At 38.1% G+C, this 18,896-nt stretch overlaps 3 protein-coding genes across 5 annotated transcripts; 1 reads left to right on the forward strand and 2 right to left on the reverse strand.

The window, feature by feature from the left end:
• The first annotated feature begins 1,730 nt into the window (after positions 1 to 1,730).
• On the forward strand, positions 1,731 to 7,383 carry LOC145912455 (uncharacterized). Its single transcript, XM_082999920.1, has 7 exons — positions 1,731 to 1,879; positions 2,496 to 2,683; positions 3,062 to 3,248; positions 4,067 to 4,232; positions 5,359 to 5,538; positions 5,616 to 5,683; positions 6,593 to 7,383. The coding sequence occupies exons 1-7, from the start codon at positions 1,793 to 1,795 to the stop codon at positions 6,962 to 6,964; spliced, it is 1,248 nt and encodes a 415-aa protein (XP_082856046.1). The 5' UTR covers positions 1,731 to 1,792; the 3' UTR covers positions 6,965 to 7,383.
• A 304-nt stretch (positions 7,384 to 7,687) lies between these two features.
• On the reverse strand, positions 7,688 to 10,052 carry LOC145912460 (uncharacterized). The gene is made up of 4 exons (XM_082999927.1): positions 9,882 to 10,052; positions 9,496 to 9,602; positions 8,762 to 8,901; positions 7,688 to 8,256 (listed from the first exon to the last, which is right to left on the reverse strand). The coding sequence occupies exons 1-4, from the start codon at positions 9,972 to 9,974 to the stop codon at positions 8,054 to 8,056; spliced, it is 543 nt and encodes a 180-aa protein (XP_082856053.1). The 5' UTR covers positions 9,975 to 10,052; the 3' UTR covers positions 7,688 to 8,053.
• Positions 10,053 to 10,742: 690 nt separating this feature from the next.
• LOC145912454 (uncharacterized) lies at positions 10,743 to 18,678 on the reverse strand. Of its 3 annotated transcripts, XM_082999919.1 has the most exons (9): positions 18,414 to 18,678; positions 16,844 to 16,886; positions 14,706 to 14,902; positions 13,004 to 13,256; positions 12,661 to 12,814; positions 12,348 to 12,483; positions 12,148 to 12,281; positions 11,748 to 11,911; positions 10,743 to 11,657 (listed from the first exon to the last, which is right to left on the reverse strand). In XM_082999919.1, the coding sequence occupies exons 3-9, from the start codon at positions 14,765 to 14,767 to the stop codon at positions 11,385 to 11,387; spliced, it is 1,176 nt and encodes a 391-aa protein (XP_082856045.1). In that variant the 5' UTR covers positions 14,768 to 14,902; positions 16,844 to 16,886; positions 18,414 to 18,678; the 3' UTR covers positions 10,743 to 11,384. The 3 variants fall into 3 exon arrangements, with proteins under 3 accessions (XP_082856045.1, XP_082856044.1, XP_082856043.1); XM_082999918.1 differs by lacking the exons at positions 16,844 to 16,886; positions 18,414 to 18,678 and adding an exon at positions 15,458 to 15,679 and having other exon boundaries at positions 11,748 to 11,905; XM_082999917.1 differs by lacking the exons at positions 16,844 to 16,886; positions 18,414 to 18,678 and adding an exon at positions 15,458 to 15,679.
• Positions 18,679 to 18,896: the final 218 nt, after the last annotated feature.

The following is an 18,896-nucleotide window of genomic DNA, read 5'->3' on the forward strand; positions in this document are numbered from 1 at the left end:
TCTTTGACGCTATAATTCCACATACGCTGGCGGCGCATCTGTATCTAGTTCATCGAAAAGTGAAAAGCAATAAAAAAAACATGAGCAGGTTACTGAAATTATGCGATCAAATGACAAAGGTAAATAACTTTGGACTGGATAAGTTCCCTATGAGGGGCAACACGTACAGTTAAAAACCTGAAGTTTTTGTAACAAAGTGTTGTGTGAAGTTGCTCAATAAAATAAATAACGTGACAAAATGTTTAGTGCTCGCTTAATTCTTTATTGCAATCACCAACCGTAAAGTTAATCAATTGTTCCAAAATTGAAACAAAAGTTTGCCACCGAAACAATTTGCCTGGAGGAAAATGGGCAGACAAACGTATGTTTGAAAATTTATGTGCGGACCAACTTTAGTATTTGCATCATAAGGATGGGAGGGTGGATTCCAGTTCATTGTTGTAAGACCAAGAAAGTTACCGTATTTAGTGTGAAGCGCGTGATGCGGAAATACACTGACTTGACAGACTATACGTTTGTTGAGATTTCGAAGCGGAAGTTTTGATCAAAGGTTTTAATACCAACCGATATCCATTGTTTATCTTGTGTTACGGAATTATTTCGGCAGCTTTGCGATTCGGCGGTTAGATGTTTTTGGGTGGCGATGTTATCCCCCAATTAACCCTTCTGCCTAATTCGGTACTTCTTACAAAGCTGCCTCCCTAATTCTGATACTGCCCAGAACCCTGCAATAACGGCTCACCACAAAGCCAAAGTAATCCAGACTGATTTAACTTATTGGACGTCGTGTTAAATTAAGACGATTAAAAACATTACGAAACGTTACTGGCCAAGATCCCGAGCCTTCCCGACACGCGGCACATCCGGGGCATACAAAAATAAGCGGAGCGTTAAATAATAGGAAAAAGAGGGGAGATGAAGGTAATAAAATAGTGTGGTGAAAATAAGTGAAGTGCGAGACTTAAAAGCAATGTACGTGGGTAAAACAATATATTAAATAAAGTGGTACCAACGAAAGAAAACAGTGAAATTACAAGGTGACAGGAAGAAAGGTGAAAACAATGAAATACAAACAATAACAATAACTAACAAAAGTGAAAGGTGACGTGGAGTAAATAAAATTCGTTACACTTGCATTACACACATACAAATCTGTGAGCGTTAAATCCTGTTATAACTGATTGCTTACAAAAGCCCAAGTTTATTTAACGTTACATTAGAAACAAAACGTTTAATTGTTCGGGTTTTCGCAACAACGCTTGACCGTGCTTCAGCTCAGTTTGTGAGCAGTTGTTACGCAAGGATTTTCCGGAGTGCTCTTATGTTGCCGTTTTCTGCAACATAATACTAGGGCGTGACGTAAAAGATGTGACAAGTTGTGCCAAGTGCATGATGCTCTGGCTCTATAAGCCGCATGATAGTAATACAGTTCAAAAGTACGGTTAATCAATGCCTGCACTGGTGTAGTCAACTCATGAATCAGCACGCACAGGAACTGCTCCGACAAGGTTGCTGTTTGTTATTTTAACACAACTCTCGCCCATTGTGTGCGATGAGACATAGAAGACCGCGCAGTGCGGATTTTTACAAGCTTCCATCATGAGCTCTAAGAGCAAAATATAGCAGGGCAAGCTTCCGGTGCGACACAAGAAAAAAGGCATGACGGCAATGCTTATATCCCCATGGTTGCGGTCCCTTCAGTTTATATGTTGTTGTTAATGCAGAAAGGAGTATTACTACACTGTTTACTACTTTGTTAAATTGAGTTACTGTCACAAAAAATATTATTAAAATGAATGCGACAATTGGATGGAATGTTACTTGCAACCCACAAATAAGCAGGACTTCGGCCTACTTTGCTGTTGTACCAGCTGTACAGGTATGTATTTGTGTGTTTACTGACCAAGAAAACGTATACCATTTGTTTTACTTAAAACGTATGCATTCAGAAATAACCGTGCGTAACAATTGCTTTCTTAATTTTAGTTAAATGTTGAGAGATTGAAGACTGTATAGTTTTCCACCGAACGATTATTAGAACTTGAAATCGAATCATTCTGTTAATGTTTGGTTTTAAACTTACAATAACTGACATATTTATTTCATTTATTTATTTATTTATTCATTTTGCCTCACCAACACAAGTTTAAACACATTATATTTGAGCAAATACCAAGGTTAAGGATGTGAAGGTATGTAAGGTTATATATCAACAGTTAAAGTATCCAACAATAAGAGAAATACACAAACATGTTGATTAATTAATTAACTCGTTGAATTACTACTATCAATCCCACAACAGTTGCTTTGTTTTGTTGCTGTTTATGTAAGCGGTCATTATGTATTTAACGAGTAGAATTATTGTGGCAACAGAGAGACATATGACTATTACAAACATACATTAAACACTCAAAAAATCAATTTAACGAAACAACCATTTGCGTGTTTCGTTTATTATTTGTTGGCAAAGTTGCAAAAGGTTTATTTACTTACAGGTGATTATAAACGCGGTAATTGCGATAGCCGCTTTACGACATAGATCTAAGCTGCGAAACAACTTTGTTTACGCTTACGTAATCAGCCTTATGGTGGCCAACGTCGTTTTTGGCATTTTCTCGATTCTTGGCCTCGTAAGCAGGGGACTAGCGATTGAAGCTATTTACCATCCAGTCGAGACGCACAAGTAAGTCGGATTTGGGAATGTATTTGCGTAATATCCCGACGTTTAATTTGCATCAACGATTTGATTTCTTTTGTTCTCTCGTCGGAATCGAAAAGTTATTTCGACGTTTAGCATTAGCATGCAATCCGCTATTGTCCGACAAAACATCGAAAGTTTTGTAACTTGAAGAGTAACGGAAACGCAAAATATAATATTGCAGTATTTAATTAATATAAACAATGTTGCAACGTAATGTAACCAATGCAAGAGGGTTTAACTTTAAAACGGAATTTGAGATCATGCTTTACATCAAACCACAGTCGGAATTGATTTTTATTAAACTTTTTTAAGGTTTTTGTTAAGCGTCCACAGCATAGCAAAAACACCTCCATCTTACAGAATCCTCCACGGCGACCCGAGCCACGAGCATCTGAAACGGTGGTGGGCGTTCCGCTCCAGTTTTAATATTTGCATCTACCTGGTAATGAGTTCCAGCGTGTCTTCGTTGATCTACGGAATTCGCGAAAGCAGCTACTTCATCGGGCCAGGCGTTCGAAGACGTAGACTGGCCAGCGACAGCAGCAGTGTGAGTACTCGCAAAAGTAAGGTTTTGCACGTCAGCCAAAACCACCGCGTGTCAACGGATATGTCACGTCATCTCTGTTGATAATAAATCGCTGATATAAGTGGCTCACCTGTTTTAAGTTAGTGACAAACAGCACGTTCTAGTTGAGTTTCCGGTCAAGGAACGAATATAGTTATAGGACCTTAAGCAGAGGGGCTAACTAGACTCAGATCGGGCCATGCTTTTAGGGTCGGGTTCGTTCTTAAATCTGAAATAAAAACACTGGATCGGGGCCTAATACTTACCTTGTCACTTTTGCGTAATAAGTACACTTTCCTTACACTAATGTACATGCGGTAATGTCATTCACGTAACTCCTTATTCAGAGATTCAACCTTGCTACTTCACAACTGCTTGAAATAATTGCTTGCAGTCTGTAATTTTGGCGCCGTAATTACACTTTCGTGCCTGATTTAGGGTTCAAATAAAGTTAGGGTTTGGCCCTGGATCAAATCTGGAACAAACACATATATGGGCACTACGCTGGTGTTTGATGCCGAAATAGCATAAATTTATCATTTCTTCGGGTACTTTTACCCTATTTAGAAGCGTATAGCGATAATTTGTTTTTTTAGACTCGTCGGTGTGTCTAAAACGTCTTCCGCAGCGCTATATTACTAACCATCCGTATGTGCTAAAATAAGCACGATTAGACGACAAAAACAAAGCACGCAACTCCAAAATAAGCACATTGGTATTTTCGGAGACACATGAAAATAAACACTAGTCATCTTAGAAATAAGCACAGTGTGACAAATTAAAGTTGATTTTGCTCACAGGAAAACTCGACCAGACTCAAAAGAAACATAGCTTTTTTTCTCATTGCGGTTGGTTGGGTTGGACCTTTTGTCTTATCGATTGCTGCAGTGGCGGGGTGGAACTGTGGCGGAACATGCAGCTGCTTCTCTGGTTACTACGGACAATCTGTCAATCTTTGTCATAGCGGTAAGAACGCGCACTCGATGATATATGTCACGTTTGAAAACCACAACATGTTCCAAAGTCATGCGCAATGGTTTCGGCGTTTCGGTTCTCATCTAAAAACAGCTCAGGCCACCAGTGCACAACAGCAAACAGTGATGAGTGCCATTTTTGTGGTTTACCATCTGTCGCGTTCCAAACATATATGTGTTTATTTGTAATGTTTGAAACCAAGTGTTTCTGATTACCGTCAGTCGGTTAATTCGTTTATTTCGGTAATTGTGTTTATTTCTTTTAGGGGTGATGTCTCAAACCATGTTTACAAGAAAGGTTTCAAAAATTAACTTTAATTGTTGAATCTAAACAACATACAATTAAGGAATATATTTTCTTACATTCTTGATAAAAACCAGCCCGCGTATCACTTTTGGAACGATTGTCGTGCCCTGTGTTGTTTACCCCAGGCTAAGACAGACCAGAAACTACATTGTAGTTTCGCACCATTGTAAACGCAAAATATGACACCAGAAATTTTAGTCCATGCTAAAAAACAATAACCGCAAACAATGAGACGAAACAACGAGGTGTATCAAAGCAAGAGCTATCGACAAGCACAAGTAGAATAAATACTCAAACAGTACACACCGACATTACATTTTATAATCCGTCGATTTATCGTGTAACTTGTATGGAATGCATTGGCCACTTTCAAAGCAAAATCTTAAAACCCGACCGGTCTGGTACCGATCCATGAGCCATTAGTTACCAGGAAGTACAATAACAATCCATTATTTAAATGTTTTCCGATTTATTGTTTAGATTGAGTTAGCGGTGAAATATTAGGCTATTGACTCGGAAACTATTTTGCGTAAAGGCAATTTTTGTACGTGCACTAAACGTTCTATGCACTATTTATGTTGCTCTTTTTTGTCAAACCGTTTTAATGCAGAAGAGGTTTGATTACCTTTAAAGTGATTTGCAACTCAGGATTATTGGCGCATGCTGGCAACTGAGACCTACATGAAAACATGGCATAATGGCTCCTATGCCCACTTCTTGCAAAAAACGCAAATTCTGTAAATTAATGTTAAGAATAAAATGACTCGAAAATAACGAAGCATGGGATGTATTATTTCTGTTCTTATTTTAGACGTCCTGATACATTGCTCTGGTCTCCACCCACCATTATCTCAATCATTCGTCGTTACGTGCATCGTTTTGTGGTTTGTTCTGACGTTCGGGATCTTGCTGATTCTTTCCTTAACCGTCAGAAAATATCGGCAAATCACGAAGCCGTCCACCACGGCCACAGTAACACACAGACCTTCCCGTATGTAAATGTTGTCGTTATTAATACCCCCGAGAACAACGTTTGTGGTAGTGGAACTGTATTGTGTCATTTCACAGAAATTAATTCACCAAACGACTCTGCATCGGAAAATGAGAATCCGAACAACAACCTGGAAGCCATAAAGGTACGTTGCGTGTTATGAGATATGACAAATCATATCTAGTTTTGGGTATTATATTTTGATATGCACGCCAATCACTATAATGGTCTAACGTATAACATTAAGTAAACACAGTCCAAGTGAATGTCTGTAACAATCAAGTTTATACGACACACAAGCAATGATACCAATTACTTCACGAACACCTCACAGGTATATAAACGTATTAATAGACTGGTGTCGACAACCCCTGCATGGCACGAGAGCTATATGGTTGGCACGGTTGGTTATTATTAATGACACGCCAAGTGATTTATCAGCTCATATTCGAGCACTGTTTATGTAAAAACCTAAGCTACACTCAAAAATGTTGGCACTCAAAGTCATTAACAAAGGTACGTTACGTGTTATGAGATGTGACGAATCATATCTATATAGTTTCTAAATATTATCACTACAATGGTCTAAAGTAAGAAAAAGTAACCACAGTCCAAGTTAATGTGTAACATTACGTGTGTTCCTTGTGCAACTTCCTTGTGGTACAAAGCTACACATGGCTTTAATTATGACTAGCTGTTCAGATTAATAGCACAAACAAGCATAGTAGTCAAACATTCTGCGAATGCCAATTTGCACACGAGACATTTCGTTGACAAAATCACCCTGACCCTCTTTGAGTAAAACGACAATAGGGGTAAATACTTAGGGCGGATTTTCATAGAAAGACGTGACAGAATATCACGAAAATTCACAGAAGATTTCCCTTAAAATTTTTTTTTTCTTTTCTTCATATCGTAAGTTGCTGCTAGTGGTACCGTAAAAATATGATTTGACAAAGGCTGTTTAGCGTTTACTGGAACGAAAAGTTACATCTAATTCGACCAAGTATGTTTAAAGCCACCAGCCCTTTAAAAAATTTTTTTTAAATTTCAGCCGAAGAAAACTTCGTGGAAGCGAAGTGTCGTGCGATGTCTCAAATTCCGCAATTACAATGTGACAATTAAGTTGATGCTCCTCATTTCCCTGCTATTTGTACTCGGCTCCGCGCCAACCATTGTGGTTATCATTATCGACGTTGCATCGAATGGACAGGAAATTCCACTTGCCCTGGTGTTGAGCGCCTACGCCATTTCGATGTTCTACTGCATTATTTCGCCCCTTATTCTGTGCTACTATATGTCGGGTCTTCGCGCAGCTGTCGTAAACCTTTTTACTACGTGCTGCACCAAGACGGTTGTACGCAGACCAAGCATGCAACCAAACTTACACATCTCTTTAAATTCGCGCGATTTGGCCAATAATTAGGTATTCTTTGGCTTGTATGATTAGCGCCACGAAAAAAGAATAACTGTTATTACAGTCACCCTTTGTTTGGGCTGAAATGCGCGGTTTGGAATAAGTATGCGCGGTTTGGAATTATTTCGTCGAATCAACCAGTAAATTCGTAGAATTTGCGTTATCCCGGTTAATAGACTAAACTCGACATCAATTGCGTTGTTGTCTTCCTTCGAAACATACGTTAAAACCTAATAACGGCGTTTCCTAAAATTGAGAAGGAAATTTAATGGTGTAGTTGATAACATTTAGATATGAAGCAGCTCGTGTTATTAATATCGACGTCATCAACATAAAAAACAAATACTTTTTGTAATTTTTGTAATTATGCGAGTTACAGGGATGCTTTTTGTCTTGTGATGACCCGTCTGTGCACAGTTTTGCTGCCGAAGCTCACGAGATTTTTAATAAAACATAATTTACGTGTCGATGTGGTGACCGCCGAGACAAAGCAGCAAGCCAACTAAACAAATGGAGAGCAATAATGACATCGTGCCTTGCCTCATGTCTTTATAATTAATCGTATTGAAAAGTCACCCCACGCTTAGTGAACGATCGCAATTATACAGAAGCAGCTGGATTCTTCATATAGCGAGTCGACTTTAATTAGAGTCTAGAAATGACCCGCTATCTGAATAAAAGCTTCTAAATACTGTCCATCGGATTGCCATTTATTGAAACAACATGATTCGTTTCTTTGGGCATGTTACTAGGATAAAACAATCAGTATTTCACATCAGATGTTTGTAATTTTCCATAATTGGGACAAACAAAGTCTTCAAAAATTGTATAAACGTTTCGTGATGATTTGATTACAATGTTCGTCGAATGATTGTCCCACAAAATGCACATCGTAATGACCAAGACTTAGTATGCTGGTTAAGTATAGGTTTTTACACAAAAAGACTAAATACCAAGTAAAATAACAAAGAAAGGGCAGGATGTATTTTTCACCTCTTTTGGAGGCAAACTTTAACTGCCTCGTAATCTAGAACGTTACATATTACAACATAAACTTAGGATGATTTAAAATCCACTACAAGAATAAACCGAACGACGTTATCTTTGCCAGTGATGCAACACCCCTGCCATGACAGCTGGCGTTTTGTCTGACAGTTGGCGCGCAGAGTCCGTTACGTATTTTTCCTCTTCCGCTTTGCGCCAGTTGGGGTCAACCAGACTTTCACGATCGGTGAGGACAAGTCCGTGCTTCCAAGCTTTTTTCAGAGATTGTTCGGCGACATCTCGCTCTTGCAATATCACTGCGAAAAGTTGCAAATACCTTGCTCTTTAATGAAAGTTAGTCTATAGGTTGAAGGGCAAATTTGTTTGGATACAGAAAAACACTAAAAACTTTAAAACGTGGAAGTTGGCTTCTATCTTCACATTGATTTCAAATCCTCACAAAAACTATTTATTAAATAGGTAGATGTGTATAAGTTTTGGGTATATACATAGGTAAGGTGTAAGTGTTATACTGCCGGAAACCACGTATTAATAGACTGGTGTCGCGAACCCCTGGAACGAGAGCTATATGGTTGGCACGCAAGGTTATTACTAATGGCACTCCAAGTGATTAATCAGCTCATATTCGAGTACTGTTTGATGTAAAAACCTGAGCTATGCTTAAAAATCTTGGCATTCCAAGTCATTAACATTTTGAGATAATTTGTGACGTCCGAAACCGCGCCCGAAAGGTTGCAGACCCCTCATATATATAAAGAAATACAACAAGCGAGTTGGTAAAAAGGAACTGCAGTCCTATACCTTCCATCGAAGGAAGTCGGTTTAAAACCCTCGTCGTGGTCTTGTTCATCAGTTCAACATTGAACTTTTCTACGTCTTGAAGATAAATGGGCAAATTGGGATTTGCCTTCGGGAGAATATCGGGCAAGCTGGACTTACATCTACACAGAGAAATATTTTGGTTTCCTAAAGAATTCCCCAAAGTACTTGCACCTATAAATGAATTTTTCAATTGTGCCTTAACCTACAGTAATGGGTCAAACGTAGATAAATTCATCCCCTTGTACAACGCATGCTTTACATGTATATTTCAACGATTTGTGCTTTTTTTAAGAGGAATTTCTTTGAATCTATATATGAGGTTGTTTCTAGGAGATATGATTATGTTACGTCAATGTGGGTGCTTTTATAATTAATACGGCGAACTGTGGCAGATGCATTTTTGATCCAAATCCCAGAATTTCGGAAAACGCAAACTTTTAGAACCATTACGTAAAGATTTGCACAGCATAATTTTTAACAAGTTGTAAAACCTACTGCGTCATCGACTAGGAGCCCCTGTAGCGATGTGTGTTCTGTTATTTCGAATCAAAAATGTGTGAATATTCCCACGGGAAAAGTAGTAACATGTCATCAACACATCTTAAGCCACTTCAACAACGTTGAATATTTGATTCCCACGTGCGGTTTTTACACAAATATAGGACCAGGCAATGTTTACAAAACGCGTCACGACGAACGTGATTTTGTTTCACCTGCGATATCGCTTCTCAGAGCTACTGAGACCAAGCTGATGCTGCTCCGCACGAAGAAAATTGGTCATGTCAACCACAAAACCAGGTCCATAGTTATTTGGGTCCTCCTAAAATATTTAGACATTAGTCATACCCTGGTTAAGCTGAGACATCCGTGTTTCACTAAACCAGACAGTACCTCATCGCGCAACCATCTGCAAGCTTGAAACAGCACTGGGCTTATTGAGAAAATAAACGAAGTGAATCCAAACAGCTACTTACACAGGCTAAAAAGTTATTTGGACTTGCTGTACCTAAAACTCTACTGTTTCGTAACAGTTCCTCACCTTTGTCGTTCGGCTATTTATAGCAAATATGATTAGCCATATTTGAATGTCAACACCCACCTCGTTTCGAATCTTCTTCCACAAATCCAAAACAGAATCAGTATATCGTTCTGGGAGGTTTATTTCCTCTTGTTCAGAATGCAGAACATCCATGCTGTTGGACAGAATCTACCCTAACTTCGGCCGGGACCTATTGTAGGTCCGGTTAAGTCGAGCGCAAGAACGACAAACCTCTCCCACTGAATCAACACTTGACGAAACAAAACACAACAATTCGTATGATGAAGTCATAATGGTTCCATTGTTGGCCCTAAGCCTTCAGGCATTCATTGTTATCAACGTTGCTAACTAAATACAGTAGTATGACCATAGAAAAGACTTTTGTTTTGCCGTGACACATTAGCATATTGCGTTATTTTAACGACTGATGTAAAGCCAAGTCTAATTCGACCGGGGCGAACCGGAGGGGTATGTAATTCGACAAGCCATTGTTGTGGAAACAATGTCCAGCAAACGTCCTTTGAGCGTCTTTTGTAGCACTAATGCCGAACACACTTTTACAACGGTTGCCTTGTACCCACAATATATGACCGACATTTGCTTGTGTATTACGTAGCAATGGTAGCCAGGCTTCCAATCAACAAATTGTAAAATCAAAAACTGTATCAAATATGATATATAGTTCATCTGACATTAATTACGCAACTGTGAGTACAACACATATTTGTAGGTGAAGTTTTAGATCTACTGTCAGTGCTGGATTACGGCTCTGTTGGCCCCAAAGCATGCAAAAGAGTAAATATACATGTGTTGTGCTCAACAGGCGCAAAAAGACATAGCGATAAGCTTGTGAAGGAATAACTTTCGACGCAAAGACGTCGTTGACGGTTTGACCTCTTTACCTACGTCAGCATAGGTGGCCGGAATTTTTGTTTGGCCTCAAAGCATGCGCCTTCTTTGCCTGATGTGTAATCCAGCACTACCCAATATACGTTGATATAATAAGGGTTCGTATCAAGCAGCACAAAGCACAAAGCATACAGTCGCGTACACCACACTAAACTGTCACTCTACTGATATGTAGGTGGGATGGATTGACTTAAACCAGTGCTTCTGTTCTTAACCTGTTTCGATTCTAGTTAGTAGCATTTCATTCGAATTTTATAATTTTATATTTGATCAATGTTTTGAGTTTAAACGAGGGTAAATTTTGTTGAAAGCGCGCACATAACCACACTGAAATTTTGAGACACATAATGATGCTGCGGGCAACCGGGTTAATTCCACATGCACACGAGGGACTATCAAATTTCACAATGAGCAGAATGAGAGGCAGCAATTTTGTGCGCCAAAATGAAGGAAAACTAAAACCAAAACTGCTGTTTCAGATTTACATATTGCTGATGCCCAGCAATCAGTGCGCGAAGTTTTTTAGTTTTGAGTACAAATTGTTTGGCGGAGTTCTTGGGTATGATTATACTATTGGGTTGTAACTTCGTTTTTCGTCGATAATACAAGACCCAAATTTATCTTGAAAATATGCACTTCGATCTAAGAAAGACATCAGGATTTAGTGAAACGTAGCAGTAGGCGATTTGTCGCTTGCTTTAAATCGGACAAATACTTTACCAAAAACAGCGGGCAACTGAAAACATGAACAAATACAGCAGCATAAGATAAATATATGATGACAGGGTTCAAAAACTGGTCGTCGGGCATTACCAAATCACACAACGCTACAATGGCAAAGGGGAGTGTGCTTAGAGTCACCGACGCCGAAAGAACTATGACAAGCTTGAGTGACGGACTGAGGGAAGATGGTCGTTGCCCTGGTTGCTGAAAGTAAGACATAATTGTTTAAAATATTACTTAGTATGTTATCACTGTACGTTTAGACACGCTGTTCCCAAAACATTTGCTGTTTACCGCTAGATCTTCAGGCAAATCAGTAGTTGTGGACAGGGTCTCCGATCTACGGTTTGTTTCTATTTCAGACGCCACAGGAAGCGACGTGTCAGTTGTGCTGACAGGCTCTTCGAAAATCGTGGATAGTCGTGGCCGGTCAATCACGTCCTCTCCAAAATCTGATTCTGTGCAATATATTCTGTAATTACTGGACCGGGTCTGCACAACTACAAACAGCACACGAGCCACAATAAAAAAATGTACATGTCACGTGTGAAAACAAAAAAATTATTATGCATAAATGTCTACCAGGCCACATGTTGTGCAAGCCTATAGTACAAGATTATCGAGGTCATTTTTGCTCCCAAAACTTCACAAATTTTCTACGCGTGAAAAGAGACTACATATTGACAATGTTCACCCAATGGTCGGAACGACTGCATCCTTCCTTGGCGAATAGCTGCGTGATGCAACGTCATGTCACGTGGGATCATTGGACGGTTGGGGATGGTAACATTTTTGAATGCAATGTGATGTCTTGCGAACTGTGAGCTCCTGAAAGTCCAGTATAACCATGAGAAAATGCATTTATATATACACTTTCTGATTTAATACGATTACCATTGATAGGATCTGATGCTTCGGACAAGCATAAAAATAAGAATGGTAGACTGAACAATCCAAATCCCGAGAAACAAGACGAGGAAACTTCCGGACATTGGCAACCATTCTTGGGAGCACCGATACATTTCTGAGTCTGTGGGAGAAGGAGGCAAATTAAAAACACATCACAATAACGCATAGGAACATAACTTTATTTTATAGATAGAAGGCTCTAAATCAGACTTCAGCTGCAAGTAAATTTGTGGTTGTAAATTTTGTGGGGTTTTGCGTCCGCACAGGTAAGAACTATAAAACAAACAAACAAACAAACCTGTTTTAGGAACAGTGCATTGTAGCTCGTGGTAGGTCGCTGGAAGGCAATTGCAAACATCGAGACAGTTCCATGAAAAGGTGGATAAAAGCGAGCAAGCAGCCGGAAGGAGCCATGACGCACCGACGATAATGTATGCCTGGGATCTTCGAAACTGTCGCGAAAGAAAATTTAATTTGCATAGAGAAAAGAACTGGTATCATTTTATTACTTATACATTTGATAAACTTATAGCATAACATAACTAAGATGTTACTTTTGACAAAGTTAAAGCATGTTTTTCTCGAATGCTCGCTTAACATTGCTTTGTAAGATATAATCGAAAAGACTGCTAATCACCTACAAGGGTTTTTGGTGGCGTGTTTTGGGTTCCAATGTTTGCAAGGCTGCCGAAAATATTGTGGAAAGACATCGACATACTTCTGCTGCTCACGCGGGAGCTGTGTGAAAATGTGGTGAGAAAAGTGCGCTGTTTCAGACCGTAGGTAAGGCCAATGACGCTGTTTTCCATCACAAACAACATGCACAGGGTGAAGGATTTGCGAAAGGTCCACCACATCATTATCGATCGGTGAGCTGGGTTTTCTTCGTCATATCTGAAACGTTTTCAAAATCAACTGTGTAATTACACAAATGTGAAACGTCTTGTATGAGATGCTGTTTTGGTTCAGCAAGGATATATTTCGATACTATAGTTTATAATATGAAATTATACAGGTGGAACCAAGCCTTTACAATAAAAATCATTCAACGCAAACAATGCGTGACCGCGATTTTCCACTGATGGCGCAACTCTGATAAATTTTCGTGACACATCACGTATCATGAACAGCAGAACCCAAGGTACGCATAGTTTTATGTACATTTAGGAATGAGACGATTGTTCAAAACCGATGGGTTCAAAAAATGCACCTAATGATATTAAATCTAAACACTGTATACAGTCATTTAAGGATAATATTTACTAGAAGTTAACATGTATGTTTTTATCGTTTCCTTGCTATATCGTTTTTTACAATTTAACATCAAAGGCAACCAAAGTAGAATCGCGTTCCCCTTATTGCTGTCGCCATTTTTGTCTGCGCCTTTGTCAGTCGTTGCGGTTACTTCATTCATAAAATTAAAGTTATTGAAGTTTTGAGCTCGTATGTCTGTGAGGGGAACTGCAGTGCTTTTACCAATTGTTTAACTATGTCTGGATTTTCATTACATTTAGTTGTTAAGGCTATAGTTAGTATTAGTTTGGGAAAACTATCACATTAAGATCCTGAGTAGTTTCAGATGATTTTGTACATATCAAAACAAAAGGGCTTGAATTTTAAGGAAAAACAACTTTTTACAAAATACACTTGTTCGCGTGTAAATTACTGATCTATGGAACGATGGTCATAGCAGGAAAAATATGTCCATATTTTGAACTGTGCACAGACATGTGATGCTGTGTTATTTTGATAGGGGCAAAAATAATAACAGGTGTCACAAAATAGTTGATCATAGATGCCAGCAATTACCGTCTACAACGACCAAATGAATTGATATCGCAAATTTACTTCATGCATGACATATGTCCATATTTCGAACTGTGCACAGACATGTGACGCTGTGTTCTTTTGACACAAGCCACGTTAGACACGCCAATCCACAAGCAAGGTGGGCCAGTTTGGGAGTGCGACGCCATCGATTTAAACCAACTATAGTTGTCAACACAAACAATGTATGTTTGCGCTAAGAGTGGGCCGTGCAGATCTATTTTCAACCCCGCACAAATAACATAACATCCTTCACGTCACATTCTAATGACAAGTAGAGTCACATCTTAATTTACGCAGCGACTACATATGTAAAGAGAGCTAATGTTTTATGTCAAACAAAAAAATTTTAATATGATAGTAAACACGTGCTTGAATAACCACCCACTGACAGAACTATTCCAGCTGATGTGATTGACGCATAGTATACGTTCCATAGCGGTAATTTATTAAAATAGTTTTTCTTACAAAACTATTGGCTCCAAAGGTAGGTTACATCCATATATATTGGCTTACCGATTTGGATTTTCGCTTCCATCGCGAGTCGGTCGTTCGAAAACAAGGGCAAAGTTGAGCATTGTGTAAGCAACAAAAACTCCGAACACAATGTTGCAAAGCAATGTGTTTTTCACGTAAATGTATACGCTGTTGAGACGACTCAACCTCTGCCGGAAACATATGATGGCCAACAGTGGAACAGCGTTGACAAAAATCTGAAGGAGAATTGTGAGTTGAAAGCAGCACTCTTATTTTTTATATCAGTGGTTCCCAACCCATCTTTTCCTACAACAACTCTACGTAATTTGTAAACATTTCCCAGCAACCATAAGCGGCAAACCAACAAGCGACTACCGCACATCAGCCTTTCTCATCTCATTCCTAATGAGGTTATAGTAGCACAATAAAAGTGTGCCCTGGAGATAGCATTACTGGCAAATCCAATATAACATTACCGTATAAACCGAATGGTGAAAAGTTACCTGAGTGAATATAAAAAAGCCCGAGGCACCCCTGAAGGTTACAAATGGCACTCGGTTAGGAACCATTGTCATAAAATTTTCTCATATGACAACACAACAAATCTACATATACGGTATATAAATACATAGTCGTCGCTGAGAAGAAACACAGGACATGGCGTTGTCGTTTACCAGCAGCTCAACCCAGACCAAGCGCAGTGCCATAGTGACTTAAAAATCCTTCGACATTTTAGCTAGATTTATTGTATACCAACCATTTGAGAACATGTTTATAACACAAACAAGTACCTGTAATATCGGTAGAATAAATGCAACACCACTTAGTATCTGGTATGCTGGCTCACATTGTACAGTGTTATTCATTTCGAAGACGCTGTCAGCTTCTTTGAACCAACTTCCATTTACCAGTACACATGCCTGATTGCACCACAGCCTTTCATGAGCGAATAACGTAACGAAGGAAGCAATGTGGGCGGTAGTTTTATTTTCGTGGTAGGCGTGGGTATCACTGTACAGCATGATATGATAATGCCTTGATTTCCCTTCAGTGGTTTGTTTGTACCATCATGTAAGCGCAAGCCGGAATAAATTATTTCGTCACAGCTTTAACAGCGATGCGGTTTTTACGAGATAAACACATTTGTTTATTTGCTCCGTTGTGCCATAATTTAATGCATAATGTTTAATGTCAATGACTTTAACTTGTGTGTATCTCACTGGTTAGCATGAGGCACATAAACAAAATCCACGTATGCTTACGGTAATTGTAGTTTTTCGCTCATAAATGACATCACGTGCATTTGGAATCCCGCGTAAATTGAATTTGAATCCCCGCCATATTTCAAAGCCAATAAGATACAAGCAGCGCGTGGTGTAAAAGGTTTGGGTGAATTGCTTTCTTTAAATTTCATGTCAACGCCCATAGTTGTTAATTGTTCACAGTGGAAGCAGTCTTCAACTATAAAATGTAAACATGCTTTCAAAACAACGCAGAAACTTTGGAGAAATACAGCAAGTAAGTTATTAAATTTATTTATTATTTGTGAAATAGTTTTCGTTTCGATTTATTTCAAAATGAAAAATCGTGGGCGGTTTGATTCTGGTATTTACGAAAATAAGGCCCGCCGTCGATAGTTTTTGGATATTATGGTTTTATTATTACTATCGCTACAATTATAGTTTTAATTTAATGAGCGAAATGGCTGTTTACCTATTTCTTTAAAAAAATGTAAGATCAAGTTAGAAATGGCATGGGTTATGTTCAGGGTTACAACTTCAGATTTTTTTTAAACTTTTACTTGCTTCCTAGCAATGACTTAAAATATGAACGCGCATTTGATTTTAGAAACGCGCTTATTTCGTATTTGTGTACTTATATTTTGATTTAATTTTACATTAATTCGGTTTGTCAAATGGCATAAGTTGACAAACGTATATGGAAGTATACATTTATATCCGAAAATCTAGAAACAAGCTTACGTAAAATTTAAAAAAACCATATTTAACAAGTTGCACCATTGCCAAGCAGCGTTTTTTTTGTAATATGAGTAATTCTGGTTTTGCTGCTGAAGTAGGTTTGGTTGCCTACCAAACTTAAAAATAATCTTGATATGTATTTAGAATTCGGTTTAGTAAAAACGCAGTAAAAATAAGTTTAGAATTTTGAACACTCACCTGGTTTAGTCTTTTGTAGTCGTGGAATTTCTTTTTTTATCATCTAAAAAGGTATTTCTGAAGTTATTTTGTACCAAAAAGAAGAACCTTGAATATACTATAGGAGGGCAGTTAGTGCAGCACATATGCGCAAAATCTTTTGCCAACAACTAAAATACTGTACATGGGTAAATTAGTGCTAAGATGCTGTTATCGCCACGTCACGTGATAAGAATCCCGCGCAAATTCGATTTGCATCGCCGCCATATTTCATTGCCAATAGGAGATAAAGCAGCGCGTGATATACAGATTTACATTGTTTCTAAACCGATGTATTTTAGTAGTCAGTAAACTAAGCCGTAAACAGTCTTAACCAAGAAAGGATTAAAATTCGAAAAAGGTAAGACATATAATACATGACATAATCTTTTGTGTAAACCTGTTGTTGGTTCTACTAGAAAATTATGCATTTTTTAAATTTCTTAAAATGAAATTCTTCACAAAAATGCATAAACTCAGAGAAAAACTTTCGTCATACTTTTCTAGTAGAACCAACAACAGGTTTACACAAAAGATTATGTGTCATACTGTCATAATTTTGCACTAAACCTATAAGCATACATAAACACCTTCTATTAGAACTCCTACTTTTTGTTTAGTGGCTAAGTTTACACAAAAGATTATTCGTCATACTTTCGTAACACATATAGACTGCAATAGTAGTCGCGATAAAAGTTAAAAAAAGTTGGCACGCGCTAACTAAACTTAGCCACTAAACAAAAAGTAGGAGTTCTAATAGAAGGTGTTTATGTATGCTTATAGGTTGAGTGCAAAATTTCTGTTAAACCAAACAACCAAACATGTTCTTTTTCCTTTTTAACGAAAAATTTAAAATTCATCGAGCCAGACAAAATGGCGCGGCAGTAAAAAAACGAAACGTCGGCAAAAACAGTGTTACAGACCTTATAAGAAATTTGGTACTTACTCAAACTATTACTTGTGTTTTTAGCTGTAGGCTACGTTTTCCCAACATATAACTTATTGCTAGTATTAATGTGAAAAGAAGGAATACGTGCATGCTGGTTTCTTTTTTTCACGATTATTGTACGTTTGTTGACATTATCAATAGACTATGGACCGAATCCTTTTCACACAACCAACTGTTAAAGTTTAGTGAGTTTATTGAACAAATGTTGAATAATTATTTGTTCTGATCAAACTTGTAACTCTCTTGTTTTCATACAATTTGGGCCACATTTTTGAGCAGAAAACCGTTGAATCTTAAAATAATAATTGTGAAGATATTTATCAATTTGGTCAGCACCAAAGCTTGTATCGATGTTGCAGTTGCCCATAAGTTAACATTTAGCTTTATTTTCTCCATATGCGAAACGATTGGCGAAAAATATCACATTAGGCTGGGAATTGTACAGATTGTGTATCCTTACTAAAGAATGGTGATGGTGAATGGGTAATTAACTACGTTGGTTTACTCAAAGCATATAAGTTCAAAAAAGCAAATTATGGTTTAATTTAAAATAAAACGGTAGCAAAATACATAAGCTTATTGATTTTTGAGCATATTGCTTACCCGTACTCTCTTGTCAGTCGCACTTCCAATTGTAGAAGCAGACAGCGAAAATAAAGTGCATTTAACTGACTACCAGTCATGGCTCCCTTCCATGAAGCTGTTCAAGCAGTTGGATGTTGAGCGTTCATAGTGAATGCACCTAATCTATGTCCGTTACATCCAATTTCTGGTTTTGCTTCACAATCACCACATAATTTGTAGCCGATCATCTGCAAAAAAACAGCACGAAAAAACATTTTTGGGAGTAATCAGTATAAATTTGCGATTCAAGGTCACAATGTACAAACTTCGCCCAAAGAAACAACTATTTAAAGTAAAGCTATAGCCTAACCTTCTCCCAACGGCTTAAGAATTATGTGCTTAACAGGTTACAGAAACAATCAATTGTATTTCATGAATCATATTTTTTGTTTCTGTTTAAATTTCCTCAATGTTTTCTAAACTGCCTAGAATTTAGTACTTATAAGATTACCAACTGTGCGT

This window comes from Ascidia mentula, chromosome 8 (assembly GCF_947561715.1).
Source record: "Ascidia mentula chromosome 8, kaAscMent1.1, whole genome shotgun sequence".
NCBI classification, from domain to species: domain Eukaryota; kingdom Metazoa; phylum Chordata; class Ascidiacea; order Phlebobranchia; family Ascidiidae; genus Ascidia; species Ascidia mentula.